The 13,686-nt window shown below is 45.5% G+C and overlaps 1 protein-coding gene across 2 annotated transcripts; it reads left to right on the top strand.

The window, feature by feature from the left end:
- The first annotated feature begins 469 nt into the window (after window positions 1-469).
- Window positions 470-12,354, top strand: DLL4 (delta like canonical Notch ligand 4). Of its 2 annotated transcripts, XM_065064617.1 has the most exons (11): window positions 470-883; window positions 1,011-1,274; window positions 1,713-1,770; window positions 2,487-2,756; window positions 3,749-3,809; window positions 3,918-4,048; window positions 5,492-5,661; window positions 6,767-6,986; window positions 7,429-8,137; window positions 8,889-8,997; window positions 10,485-12,354. In XM_065064617.1, the coding sequence occupies exons 1-11, from the start codon at window positions 830-832 to the stop codon at window positions 10,488-10,490; spliced, it is 2,052 nt and encodes a 683-aa protein (XP_064920689.1). In that variant the 5' UTR covers window positions 470-829; the 3' UTR covers window positions 10,491-12,354. The 2 variants fall into 2 exon arrangements, with proteins under 2 accessions (XP_064920689.1, XP_064920687.1); XM_065064615.1 differs by lacking the exon at window positions 10,485-12,354 and having other exon boundaries at window positions 472-883; window positions 8,889-9,173.
- The last annotated feature ends 1,332 nt before the right edge of the window (window positions 12,355-13,686 follow it).

Genomic DNA, 13,686 nt, shown 5'->3' with positions numbered 1-13,686 from the left:
CCCACCGCCCCGGGAAGCGGCCGGAGAGAGGATGGGCGGGGGGGCCGTGAAGGGCGCACACACACGTAGCTATCGGGGGGAAAGGAGCAAACAAACAAACAAACTAACTAACAAGCGTGTTTTTTAAACATTTCATCCTCTTTTGTTCGGGCGCTGTGGAAAAAGCCGCTCTGCGGAGAGGCGTCTGATTTTCGAGGGAACTCTCCCAGTGTGGGCGCCGTAAATATCTCAACAGATGCTTGGCTTGTTCGTAATCAGCTCGGCTCCTCGGCGGTCAGAGCGGCAGCGGCGGCGGCGGCAGCAGGGTATTAATTCTGGATATGAGGGCTCTCCGCAACATTTGGTTCTTTTTTTCCAGAAAGGAAAGATGGAAAAGGGGAGGGATCGGCCGTGAGTCTGACTGACAGTTTACATAATGAGCTTGTGAGGATGCGAGGCAACTATATAAACAGCTCGAAGGGAAGCAAGTTTTCCATTTACTGAGCGCTGCTAGCACCGGTTAAAGGAGGAGCGGTTCCACACTAAGCACTCCCCTCCGCGTCTCTCACCAAACCCACCCGGCTTTGGAGTTTATAAAGGCGACGACAGCGACCAGAGGTCGGCGGTTGGCTGCAGGATTAATTCCCAGAAGGGGACGGATCGACACCTGGATTTTACCTTCCGATTTCTGCTGGTGCTCGGGGAATATTTGAAAGAGCAGGTTGCTCCAGAAGAATCGCCGTGACGCCTCTCTTTTCTCCTTCGACCGAGAAGCGGTTGCTTGGACCATCTGAGGAATACAGGAGGAAAACTAAACCTATTAAGAACTGGAAGCTTGAATTACACAAGGATGACAGCCTTGCGCATCTTTGGCTTGACGTTTCTGTTAATGATTTTGCAGCAGGTAATCGCACATCGAAAAAAAAAAAAAAGGGTTCGCGAAATGTAAAGTGGGTGATGGAAACAAGTTTGCATGGCAAAGCCGGGGTAAGGTCTGATTTGGCTATTTTGTGTGTCTCCCCTTTGTGTAGAGGGTGTCCAGCTCTGGCGTCTTCCAGCTGGAGCTGCACGAATTCGTGAACAGCCACGGGTCTCTGGCCAGCGGGAAGCCCTGCTTTCCCCACTGCAGGACCTTCTTTCGAGTTTGTTTGAAGCATTTTCAGGCAGTGGTCTCCCCGGGCTCCTGCACTTTCGGCAGCGTCATCACCCCGGTCCTGGGAATAAACTCCTTCAGCATCAAGGATACAGAGAGATTTGACAGTCCCATTAAGTTGCCCTTTAACTTCACGTGGCCGGTGAGATTCCACTTTAAACCCGATTGCGATGGTGGGGCAGGAGGGCGGCAAGGGAAGGCTAATCGCAGCGCGCTGTTAATCTGTAATGTAAACAAACTACTTTCGCCTTTAGACTTAGTTCCAGAACTTCCTTTAAAGAAGGGAAAAAAAAGGAGGGGGGTGGGGAGGGAAAGGGAAAAAAGATGCGATGTAAAAAGCGCATCCAGCGCACAAGCACTGGGGATAATAAGCGTTATTTGTTAAGAGAACTAACAGCACAGGGCGGGGGGACCCGCGGTCTGTCGGAGGGCGAGGGGGAAGCGCGTAGCCGCGGGGGGAGCGCCGGTGCGGGGCCCGGCGGGCCGGAGCGGGTGCCGGGGGGCTGGGCCGGGCCGGGGGCGGCGGGAGAGCCCCGGGGTGCCGGGCGGCCGGGCTGACGCTGGTTTCTCCCCTCCGCAGGGCACCTTCTCGCTCATCATCGAGGCCTGGCACGCACCCGCCAACTACCTGCCGGAAGGTGACTACAGCCGCGCGCCGCCGGCAGGGGGCGCCCGCGCGGCGGGAGCGCCCCTCGCGGTCCCTCTGTCCCCCCCGTCCCGCCCCCCATCCCGAAACGGTTAACGGCCGCCCCGGCTCAGCTGTTTATACTATAACTGCAAGGACGGCTTTATCCCACCATCAGGAGCCGGTCCCCCCACGATATCCATCAGGGGCCGCTTTGATTCTGCCCCGGCCTAATCTCCAACACAATTGCGTTTCCTCCGGTTTATTTTTGGCGTGGGAAAGCGAGGCGGGCTGCGGTGAGAAAGCCGGGAGGCTGCCAGCGAGCCCCGGCCGCCTTTTCCTGTATTTTACACCTTGCTCGAATTCCGCCCTTTGGAAAGGAATAATGGCTTTGGGATGTTTTTCTGAGCAGAGAGGAAAAGGATATTTCACGGCAGCCCTCGCTTTCAAAGGCCCCTCCGCTGAGCCCCCCTGGGCCGGGGTTAGCGCTCCCGCCCCGCACACCGCGGTGGCCACCTCTGTACGCGGGGCATACCCTTACGTACATACATACGCACACATACGTGTATATATATATATATATACACATATATATGTATATAATTGCCAGCTCCTCTCCGGCGGGGGCAAGGGGTGCCTCGCCGCTCGGGGCGGGTGGTTTTCGTGGCGCGGGGAAACGTTGCCGGCGATGTCCGGGGGCCGCTGACGCGGGGGCCGCTTCTCCCGTAGGCTCCCGGCCGCCGTCGGAGGACTGGCTCATCAGCCAGATGTCGATCCAGCGGTCGCTCTCGGTGGGCGAGGACTGGTCGCAGGACATGCAGAAAGGCCCGCTGACCCAGCTCCGCTACTCCTACCGGGTGGTCTGCAGCGAGAACTACTACGGCGAGAGCTGCTCTCGCCTCTGCAAGCGCCGCGACGACCGCTTCGGACACTACGTCTGCGAGGCGGACGGCAGCCTGGCCTGCCTGCCCGGCTGGACCGGCGAGTACTGCACCGACCGTAAGTGCCCCCCGCCGGGCGGCGGCTCTAGGGGGAGCGCGGCGGGGCTCCGGCGGCACCGGTGCCGCGGGAAGCGGAGTGGGGGGCGCCTCGCTGGCCCCTGCGCACCCTCGGGCCGTGGCGGGCATCAGCACATGAGGAACGTGTCCCGTTCTGGCTTCCCTAGGCCTGCCCTGCCCTCCTGGGGCGTGGGTGCCCATCAAGGGGCCTTGGAGCAAACGCAGCCCCCAAGGCAGCAGGGAGCCTGTTTGGCGGAGGGAGCCGGGACCCAAAAGCACATCCCCTTGTCTAACCCTGGCTGTAGCTGCCCTCAGTCCTTAAAACACGGTGGCTTCAACGCGGTGACAAAGCACCGTGCACGGTACTGGGAGCTGCTTGGGGCCGTGTTTTCATGCTGACCTTTCCACTCCCTGCCTGGAGAGAGAAAGCTCCACGCTGAGGACTTTGGCCCGTTTGGCTACAGCTGCCAATGCTGCGCTTCACCCCTGCAAGCGTGAGCAGCAAATAAAGGGCTAGCAGAGAAGGGATCTTGGCCAATAACCCTAAATCAGAGATATCTGTTCCAAGTTAAAATGCTAGCCCCTTGCCCACACAAACGCTTCCACTGTTCCTGCTGTCAGGGGAGATGAGACAGGTGTTGCGATGTGGTAGTGGGAAACTTTGCGGTGTGCTTGGAGTCCTGTTGGGTTCTTTTAGCCTTTCATTAGCACAAGGCAAACCTGCCTCCTCTTGTTCCTTTTCTAGCAAGAGTTCATGTTTGTTGTATAAACAGAAAAACTAAAGGACAAGTTGTCAAATGTTGGCTCTCCTTGTTCACTTCCTCCTGCCGCAGAGCTCCCCGCACTGAGAATTTTTAAAACAAACCTTTGAAAGTGCAAAACTGGTTTTCAAAGTATTTTTTGTTAAAGCTGGCATTTCCCCTTTTAAAAGCGTATTCTGTAGTGCCATGTTTATTTACCTAAAATTTCTGCTTTTTTATGTTCTCTTTACAGCCATCTGTCTGTCTGGATGTACTGAACAGAATGGATATTGCAACAAGCCCGGAGAGTGCATGTGAGTAGACGGAAATTGCAATCTGAACTTCAGTTAAGATGTCACCTTGTAATAGAAACTTAAACTGTTTTCCATGTCATTAATGTTTTAATTTGACTTTTATTCTAGCTGTCGTCCCGGTTGGCAAGGCCGCTACTGTGATGAATGCATTCCTCATATAGGCTGCCGCCACGGGACCTGTAAAACACAATGGCAGTGCATATGTGATGAAGGATGGGGTGGCCTCTTCTGTGATCAAGGTTAGTTTTGAAGGTTGTGCCTATGGCTCTAGACTGGGTATTCGTTGGCACTGGACTAAGGCATCTGACCCATCGGATCTAGAAATAAATTTCCACAAGGTAGATGTTCGTAGGCATCCGTTTGTACCGCGGCTGTCTTACCAATATTTATAGTAATTTTGGTTGCAAACAAGCAAACCTTTTTGGTAACTGCAGTTTTTATCTTGAAAAACAAACAAACAAAAACCCACAAAAAACAAACAAACAAATAAACAAAACAAAACCGAAAACATCTTGGATGATTGTTGAACAGGCAGGTTTTCTGCCTGATCCAGCTAAGTTTAACTTATTCCCTGTACAACTATAACAATTTACTAAACAGTTTCCAGCAGCAGTAAACACTATCATTTGGGCCTTCCTTATTTTGCATACAAGGAAGTTAACTCATGTGATAAGTCTGGAGCATGAGAGAAAAATCATGTAAGCAAGAATGAAAAGTACAGGTTCCATTTTAAGGTACACCAGACCACTTCCACCTATTCAACCCATTGAATCACTGAACCATAGCCAGCTGAGCAGTCATGTCCTCAAGGCCATATATGCAATGCTGGCACTGAAATCCTTAAGTGCTCAAAGCAAGCTAAGTGTTTTCAAGACAGTTATAGGATTAAGATGTAGAAGTCTGAATTAAGCAGGAAAAGTAAAGTTGCAGATTTCTTTTTCTGCTTGTAGTTATCTATTAACCAGCTATATTCCAATTACTCAATGGTATTTATAGAGTTTATAAAAATTTTCTACTTATATTCTATGAACTTGTGTGCTTAACCTCTGTCTCAAATTTAAATGGGGAAAAAAAAAAGGACCGTCAAGCTTGGCAGAGCAATTAGACAGTTTAAACTACTAACTTTCATAACAAGAGAGCATGGTAAATAAACAATAAAAGATTTATAGTGTTTGTTTAAATTTCCAAGCCTCAACATTTTTATTTCCACCCTGCCTCCCCAGAACAAGCCTTGAAGCACACCTTCTAGAGGTGGGGCTCACCGCTTTAGTATGTGACATGTTGTGCACAAAGTGTCTAATGCTGTGGTGAGTCTTTTGGAGAACATATATTTACCAAGTATGTTTTCTGATTTAGTATCTAAATCCCATTGCAGCTAATGGGTTTATGCACACAAAAAAGGGAGAGTGTACCAAAGTGCTAAGAAAGTTAAATTTTTGCCAGGTCTCTCAAAATGCAGAGCTCATGTATTACAGTAACAGATGTAGCGAAACATCTAAAATCAATGATAATCTGAAACGTCTGATGATTACTGATAATAACCTGGATCATCTCCAATATTCCAATTGCTAGAAAAATTAATTCATCAAAAATTCTGCCATTTTGTTGACTAAAACATTTTTGCATGAATGTCTTTTCACAGCTGTCAAAGATGTTTTCTCTAACTCCTGGTATCTTTGCAGATCTGAACTACTGCACTCACCACAGACCATGCAAAAACGGAGCAACTTGCATGAACACTGGCCAGGGCAGCTACACGTGTGCCTGCAAACCCGGCTTTACTGGTGTTGACTGCGAACATGAGATCAGCGAGTGTGACAGCAATCCCTGTAGGAATGGCGGCAGTTGCACAGTAAGGGCATTTTAAATGTAAAGTATGCGAAGCAAGGCCCGGTATCCCTTTTCAGAAATGGTTCTGTAACAACAGAACGGGAATTCGATAGTACACAGGTTCATTACTGACGCTCACCACTATCAAACTGAACCCTTCCCAAGAGGTGTCAGGGGAGGAAGTCTGTTACAGGAGGAGATGTATCATCTAGATTAGAATTAGTCAACTGATCCTTGGGTTTCTGTGGCAGCCATTATGAGAGCTTGGCAAGATCCAAGGTTGATGAGGGAGCAGATCTGTAAAAAATAAGCTTCTCAAACCAAGGTTCATACAGGAATGCCCTAAGTCTGTATTTTAATAACAAATAAAACTTCTGCTTTCTGCTATGGGAGTGTAGTGCCAGACAATATGAGGGCAATCAGCTGAAAAGCTTTCTGCGAAACAGGGTTCTGCACTTTTAGTTTCCTGCAGTCTAGTGTTTCAGGCTGGTTTTGGACCCAGTCAATGATTGATTCTATCTCTTGATAAAGACTGATTGATTATATATACCAAATGTAATCTGATGCAGATACCAAATGTAATCTGATGCATGTTTAGATTGAAGCTAATGTCGCAAGACCCTAGCTGCCTTCTCCCAAGGCCTTGGAGGTACACCACTTGAAAAGAACTAACAGTTTTGTTGTGATCTAAGTGGTGGGACTTATCCATGGCAAAGCAATGTAAGCCCTTGTAAAAAAAAAAAGAGCTCTTGTGCTGAGGATAAACAGCCTGATCACAGCTGCGTAGGTTGACAAATGCCATTCTGCTCTGGGAGGACCGCAGTGATCCCATTACACAGTAGTGGTGTTAGTAATGTTTTTGCCCAGTTGCCTGTAGGCTCCCTACAACTGCATCTGCTCTGCTTGTGTGGCTGCATGATTACTGCTACGCACAAGTATGGCCGGTTCACAGCTCCTACCCCTCGCAGTCCAGCCTGCAGTTATTTACTCCCCAAATATTGCTTTTGCCACATCAGAGTGTGGATGAGAAGGGACAGAACAGCGCTCACTGCTGACCAGAAAGAAGGGTGCAAGCAGCTATCATTTGGTGGCATCAAATAACAGTGCTCTCATGTTGTGTTTTGCAGGATATGGAGAACGGTTATCACTGCCTGTGCCCCCCTGGCTACTACGGCACTCACTGTGAGCACAGCGCTTTGACGTGTATAGATTCTCCGTGCTTTAACGGCGGCACATGCTTGGAAAAAGAACAGGGGGCCAGCTACGCTTGTGTTTGCCCTTTTGGCTTCACAGGGTCGAACTGTGAAAAGAAAGTAGACAGGTGCACAAGCAACCCCTGTGCAAATGGTGAGTTTTTTAATCAAAAAAATCTCATGTCTGACTCGTTTGTGCTTTTCAGTGCAGAAGTGATAGAAATCCAATCTGACCTCTACTCTTCCTCTAATACATTAGTCCCTGTCCCCCACTGTATTCCACATCTACCCTAATGTTGGTCTCCTGCTGAGGGCTGATTTCACTGGCATTTTCTGTGCAACACAGCAATGCATGAGGTTTATGATGTGATGGGGAAAAAAGTTAGTAATGAAATTAACTTCATTATGTATTTAGAAGGGGCATATTTTAAGGTATAATTAGGTAAACTAGAAGTAACTTTCAGATGTGCAGTTGTTTTGTAAAATAACCTGCCTTTTCTTGATATAGTATGAAATGTTTACCATGGAGAGGTTTAGGCTTCTGAGTGAAGTGCATTGCAGCCTAATTTTTTTTAATTTTACTTTTGTTTCCTCAGATGGTAATTGCTTTTACCTTGGCCAGATTCGTGTGTGTCGTTGTCGTCCTGGTTTCTCTGGTCAGAAATGTGAGATAAACATCAATGATTGTGCCAGAAACCCATGTTCCAATGGGGGAACTTGTCATGACCTGATCAACGATTACACCTGCACGTGCTTGCCAGGCTACAGTGGCAGGAACTGTGACATCAAAACCAGAGATGAATGTGCGTCTGGGCCATGTGAGAATGGAGGCACGTGCTACAGCGGACTCTATAGTGCCAACTTTGTCTGCTACTGTCCTTCCGGCTTCATGGGCAACCGTTGCGAATTGCCAGTGTATACCGTTCCTGTTACACTTCCTCCTAAACCAGTCCCCTGGATTGCTATATCCATGGGGGTGGGGCTGGTGGCGCTGCTCATACTGTTCTGCATGATAGCAATGGTCATCAGGCAGATGAGGATGCACCCAGAGCAGGACTTGGAGACAATGAACAACCTGTCTGACTTCCAGAAGGACAATCTCATCCCAGCTTCCCAGCTCAAAAACACCAATAAAAATAAAGACCTCGAAGTGGACTGTGGGCTGGAGAAATCAAACTACAAACCCAAGAATCATAAACTGGACTACAATCTGGTAAAAGACCTGACAAGTAGAGGGACACAGGAAGACAAATATTACAAAAGTGAAAAATGTTTAGGAGAAAAGTCTCCCCTCAGACTACACAGGTGAGAATGCAGTCTTCCTTCTAGTCTTTCTTAAGGCCTCTCATCTTCACACCAGTCTAGAAGCAGATGAGAAAATATGGGGAAAAACAAAACCTCGAGGAGGTAATATACAGAACCAACCAGAGCAAAGCCAGGAATCTTCATGCTGTGCTATGTATCTGACGGCCAAGTGGTATCCTTAGCCAGGTCAATTAGATAGTTTGTGCTGGGTGCTGCTCGTATGGGTACTGTGAAGGAGAATGAGAGTGGCTAGTCCGGTGGTGAAAGTACGAAGTGTCTTTCCTTCCTCAGCAGATATTGGAAGAAGAACAATAAAGGCATATAGTGATTAAAAATAAGCATTTTGCTTCTTAAGAAGGCAAAATGATTTGCTTACTGAGAAGAATGATAGAGTAAAAATAACTTTTCAAAAAAAGTAAAGGTCAGGTATTCACTGGCTCATCAGTCTTCTGATATGTTGTGTACTGAAAGTCTTGTGTGGGGTCTGCTTGTGGCTGTTTCACTGAGGGATCTGAGGAGCACACTATTAGGCTGGACATGGCAGAAGCGTAGGAAGACAGTAACTATTCTTTACCTCCACTTCTCTAGTATAATGTCCTGCCATCATATAGAACATGTGAAACTTCATCCTCTGCACTCCCTCCCACACCTCCATGGCTATCTCATTCCACTCCTCCATATTCATGGTAGGTTTTGAGAGTCAGGCTTGTTAGCAGACAAATAACATTCTTTCCTCTCTGCTCTGCCATAGTGAAAAGCCGGAATGTAGAATATCAGCGATATGCTCTCCAAGGGATTCAATGTACCAGTCCGTCTTTGTGATAACAGAAGAAAGGAATGAGTGCATCATAGCCACAGAGGTAAGTATGTACACAGGTGAACAGGCATAAATGCACAAAGGGGCAAATTTTCCTTTAGAATTGCATCTGAGAGGATTACTCTATTTCCAGGGACCCAAGATACTTCCCAGCATTCACCTCTTCTCTTCTGTGGCCCACAGGAGTGTCTAAGCAAACAGAGCATTCAGTGGGGAAAAATAGAGAAGTTAGCAGCTCTGATTTTATTAAACCAGAGATATTGAGTTTAGATAAGTCATTGTGAGATGAAAGCATGGAACATCAGCCCATAAAAATTCAGTACACTGTAGCATATTTCCTCTTAAATAGGTAGTCAGCAAAAATTGAAATAATAATAATTCATAGGCCCATTGATGTAAAGCCATGGGTTTTTTCCCATTACTACAATGGATAATCTGTGTTCTGGGAAAACAAGCAAAGCTATAGATTTCTAGCAGAAGATGGAAGGTAGCAAAATGTCTTAGTGGACAGGCATAACAGCAATTTAGGAAGTCTATAATAGGTTAATTTCAACTTCTTGGCGTTTACACTCCAGCTATATATTCTCTAACAGAAGTTAATTCTGTTTCATATGTTAATGATAAACCTGTCTAGATTTTAATGTTATTTTGAAAAGTCAGAGGACAAAATGTAGAAAAGGAAGGGCCGAGCATTGTACAATCCAAAGAATTTTAAAAGCAGCTATTGAGGAATTGACCAGTTCCTGAAGAATTACCGACCCGTTGGAAAAAGGCCTAATGGCAGTTAAAAGCAATTTAACATTATCCAATATCTGCCTTGTTCAGCGTAGCCATTTGTAGGACTAGTGTCGGGTAGTTTCAGACTCCAGGAAAGGTAAGCTCTCTGTACCATATAGCAGTGATCTGTGAAGTCAGATCTGCAGGATTCTCTCTCTATTGCCAGCTTGGATATCAGATTTCCTCTTGAAGGCAAGCTGGAACACAAGTCAACCAACAATATTAGAAGTTTAAGACTAACTGAAAGGATTTTCAAAGATATAAATGACAGCTAGACGCTTCATTCCCATTAACTGACCTAGATACTGTATCTTCCTTTGAAGATCTTGCTGATGAAAGCCAGACTCCCAGATTTATATCAGGCATCTCCAGCAGTATTTTTATTTTCATAGTGACAGCTCCTGAAACCTCTTTGCACATCATTCAGGCTTAATGCTTCTGAACACAAGCCATTTAACTATACCATATGCTTTTTTCAGAGACCTAATATTAAGCACTCAGATTTGTAAGCTTTACCCTAAGCATTCTTCCCTTCAGGCCGGGTAGAAAGGCCACTCGTTATACAGATGACTGGTTTCCTGGTGATTCTCTGTCTCTGGACCCAGGCAAAAGCATAGAATGCTGATAGTTAAACTCCAGTAATGTCTGGGTTAAATTACTTTGGTTTAACATACTTGAATCATAATGTGTTAATTCTGCAGTACTCTGTACGTTGTGCTTCCTTCTCATTCCTGATATTTTATCTCCTGACAGGTATAAGACTGAAGATCAGCCCATTTGCACCTCAGATTTGGTAATGCCAGTAGATGGACGTTCCTGCTGCATTGTTTACAATTCAGAACTGGAGTGGACTGTTTTTAATTACATGCAACTTGCTGCTCTCAGGCGGAGGATGGAACTGGGTGAACTGGACAGACTGTGAATTTACTGAAAGATGCAATACACCTTTTTGTTCTTACTGCCCTTGTTTGAAGTTTGATACCAGAAATCTGATTGGCTGTAAAAGAGGGGAGGCAGAGGGAAGAGAGAGGGGTTAAAATGTTGTTGTTTAAATTCGTTTTTAAAAGATACTGAGGCCAGTTCCTCATGGACAGACCCCTGGCTTTCCAGAACTCTGGTTATGGGATGTGCCAGTAGACGAGCAGGCACTTAACTATCACGGATGTTGCCATGGAAGGTGTAAAGAAAGACACATTGCTATGCAGATAATGGATACAGTATAAACGAGGTCTGATTTTTTTTCTGGGTTTAAAAGTGCCTAAAATGTGTCAAGAGAATCTAACAAGCCCAAACAGAGACTTGACTGCTCCTTTTGCAGTTACCTGAACAGTATTGGGCAGGGGTGGTTGATACTTCTGCCACACATCTATTTGGGTCTCCTCTCTCCTGCTGCATGTGCTGGAGACAGTGTAAGGGGCAAGAGAAGGAAGGAAAGAGGAATATTGAATTTATGTGTCATCTCATTTGGTGATGCTTTGGAGAACTGATCGACCCAAGCCACAATATGAGACAGAATTTTTGTGGATTTAAACATTCGAGAAGGAGAAGTTGTGATGAGGAATGTGTACTGCCTCTTCCCCATTGATAAGGAGGAGAGGCATGATCCCAGCTCTGTTTAAAGCCTTACAAATGCGTTTAAAATCAATCGGCTCCTAGAATCTATATGTGCTGAGCTGCATCAGCTGTTTTCATGCCCTTTGCACTACCAGTGATTGTGAATAGACATTACTATTTCTTCTCCTTCCTCATTCTCTCCCCACCCCTTATTTTGACATAAATCTGGGGGGTTATGTCGTGTTTTTGAATTAGGTGCCACCTTCTACTGCAAGTAGTCTCAAAGTTGCAGCTGTTATTTTCTGAAGAAGTGACACCCCCAATTTCGCCATCTCTTTGCAAAACTCCAGCTCCTGTCCTTCATCTCAGTTCCAAATGCCCAATAGCGAAGCACCCACTGAGATGCCCTCTGCCAAGACAGGTGGAGATTAGAGTTAGAAGGTTCAGGGCTCGTCCTGTTTCTTTCATACCCATCCACCACTACATGGAGAAGGGGAAGGCTCGCCCCTGGAAACCAGGGGTGTGCAGAAGCTCTTTTCGTATATACAGACTTACAACAATAATATCGGACACCCAATGGAAAGTGCTGTGACACTGATGAAATGAGACTGTGGCGTGGGGTAGAATGAGGAGGGAGGAAACAAGATCTCTTCGAAGAAACCTGGACCGTGCTCTCTCAGACAGCAATATTCCTGCCCTTGTAAATCCTGTTGTTGGACTAGCCCATCTACTGCCATGAACTGTGCAGACAAGACCCCTTCATAATGTCCGCTACTGACCTTCTGCTCTGACCACGTAGGACCATTGTGAAGATGACCTTCAGAAATCAATAATATGGGTTTTAGTTTGTCTGTTTGTAGTTTATTTTGAAGACTAGTATTTCAGTAATTTAAAAAAATCAGAAGCACTGAACTTTCTACTTTTTATAACATTATTTTGTATATAATGTATATTTATAATCAAAACAGAAGTGTAAATATGTTTATTACTTCTCATGTAATGTTTTTAATGTGATGACAAAGTTTGAATTTTATTTTTTTTTTCAAGCAATGAAAATACTTTCCTGCTACTACGACGTTTACTGTGGTTTGTCCTTTCACACTTCAGGTTCCATGATTCTGTGACAGCCAGGGTTATGTGAAGCCCCAGAAGTGAGCTTGTCTGCCTGCTCCCTGCAGTCAGCCTCACACTTACATTTTGCACACCAACTGCTGTCGGCTGCTTTTATAACCATTTACTGCGGTCAATTTGTTCAGATGAGTGGCATTCATCTGACGGAAAAGTTATACATACAGTGATATATTATATAATATTGAAATTGTATAAATACAAATATATATTCTCTTGCTATGGAGTGGGACTGAACTGCCAGGGCAGTTATTTTTATTAACTTTTTACTCTTCCATGGCAACTTGTGACATGGAAAATACTGATTTAATACCATTTCAAAGTGGCTTGTGGCTTAATAAATGTGCTGGCCTGGGGTTCACTTGTAGATGATTACTATTTTTGTAATCCCATTTCTTTAAACACTTTCAGTAAGACCCAGTCTTGCCCTACTCAGGTCAGCAGCTACATCAGCGCCTGCAAGATCGTGTCCTTGTTTGTTTGATTGCGATGGGTAAGACTTGTCTTTCACTTGTGGGATTAGGGGGAGTTCCAGGCTTTCTCCTCCCAAGTTCCCTACGCTGCACCAGCAGCCATGTCCTGCCAGGACATCGCAAAGTCATTGTCCTGCACAGCCCTCTGGGAGGACTTCTCCACCAAAAGAAGTGTAAAAAGCACACTTGCACAAAACACTCCCAGCAGGTTTAGTAGCCTTTGAAGTGTATACATGTACAGACAATTAAGTCTCTCACTAGATCAGTCAGGTGCAATACAACCAACATCTGAATGCACAAAAGCAGAAAACTATAAGAACAGGAAACCACTGCTGCTCTATTTTAAACCCAGGCTTTTTGTTGTTGTTGTTGCTGACAAAATGCCAGAAAAGCATCTTGGTGTTGGATGCCTTTCCTATCTTTCCCCAAAATGAAATCTAACCAAAATTTGCTGGTTTAAAAAAGAAAAAAAAAAAAAAAGCAAAACAAGGAACCAACCGCAAAACCAACAATGGCATTAAAAATGCACCATAACAAATTATTTTTACTTTGTTATTAAAATACCACAAATAATGGGTTATAAGGGTCCTTCCGAGTCTATTATAAAGATTACATAAAGACTATTTCCTTTAGATGGTTTTATTTCTCCCTCTTCAGTTCTTTTCTTAGCCAAATTAACTTTCAAATCCCAGCCAATTTCCCCAGCTACCATAAAAATAAATTTAAGATGAAACTCAGAAATAAAAAGCCACCTCCCCCTCCCCAAACATTCACCCTGTAGAGCAAATTATGAAAAACAA

This window comes from Columba livia, chromosome 5 (assembly GCF_036013475.1).
Source record: "Columba livia isolate bColLiv1 breed racing homer chromosome 5, bColLiv1.pat.W.v2, whole genome shotgun sequence".
Classification (NCBI taxonomy): Eukaryota; Metazoa; Chordata; class Aves; order Columbiformes; family Columbidae; genus Columba; species Columba livia.
This window is presented reverse-complemented; position numbering and strand designations above follow the sequence as displayed.

Coding starts and splice junctions, on each gene's coding strand:
- DLL4 (XM_065064615.1), top strand. CDS start 830: ATGACAGCCTTGCGCATCTTTGGCTTGACGTTTCTGTTAATGATTTTG. Junction 884..1,010: donor TGTTAATGATTTTGCAGCAG/GTAATCGCACAT, acceptor CCCTTTGTGTAG/AGGGTGTCCAGCTCTGGCGT. Junction 1,771..2,486: donor CGCCAACTACCTGCCGGAAG/GTGACTACAGCC, acceptor CTTCTCCCGTAG/GCTCCCGGCCGCCGTCGGAG.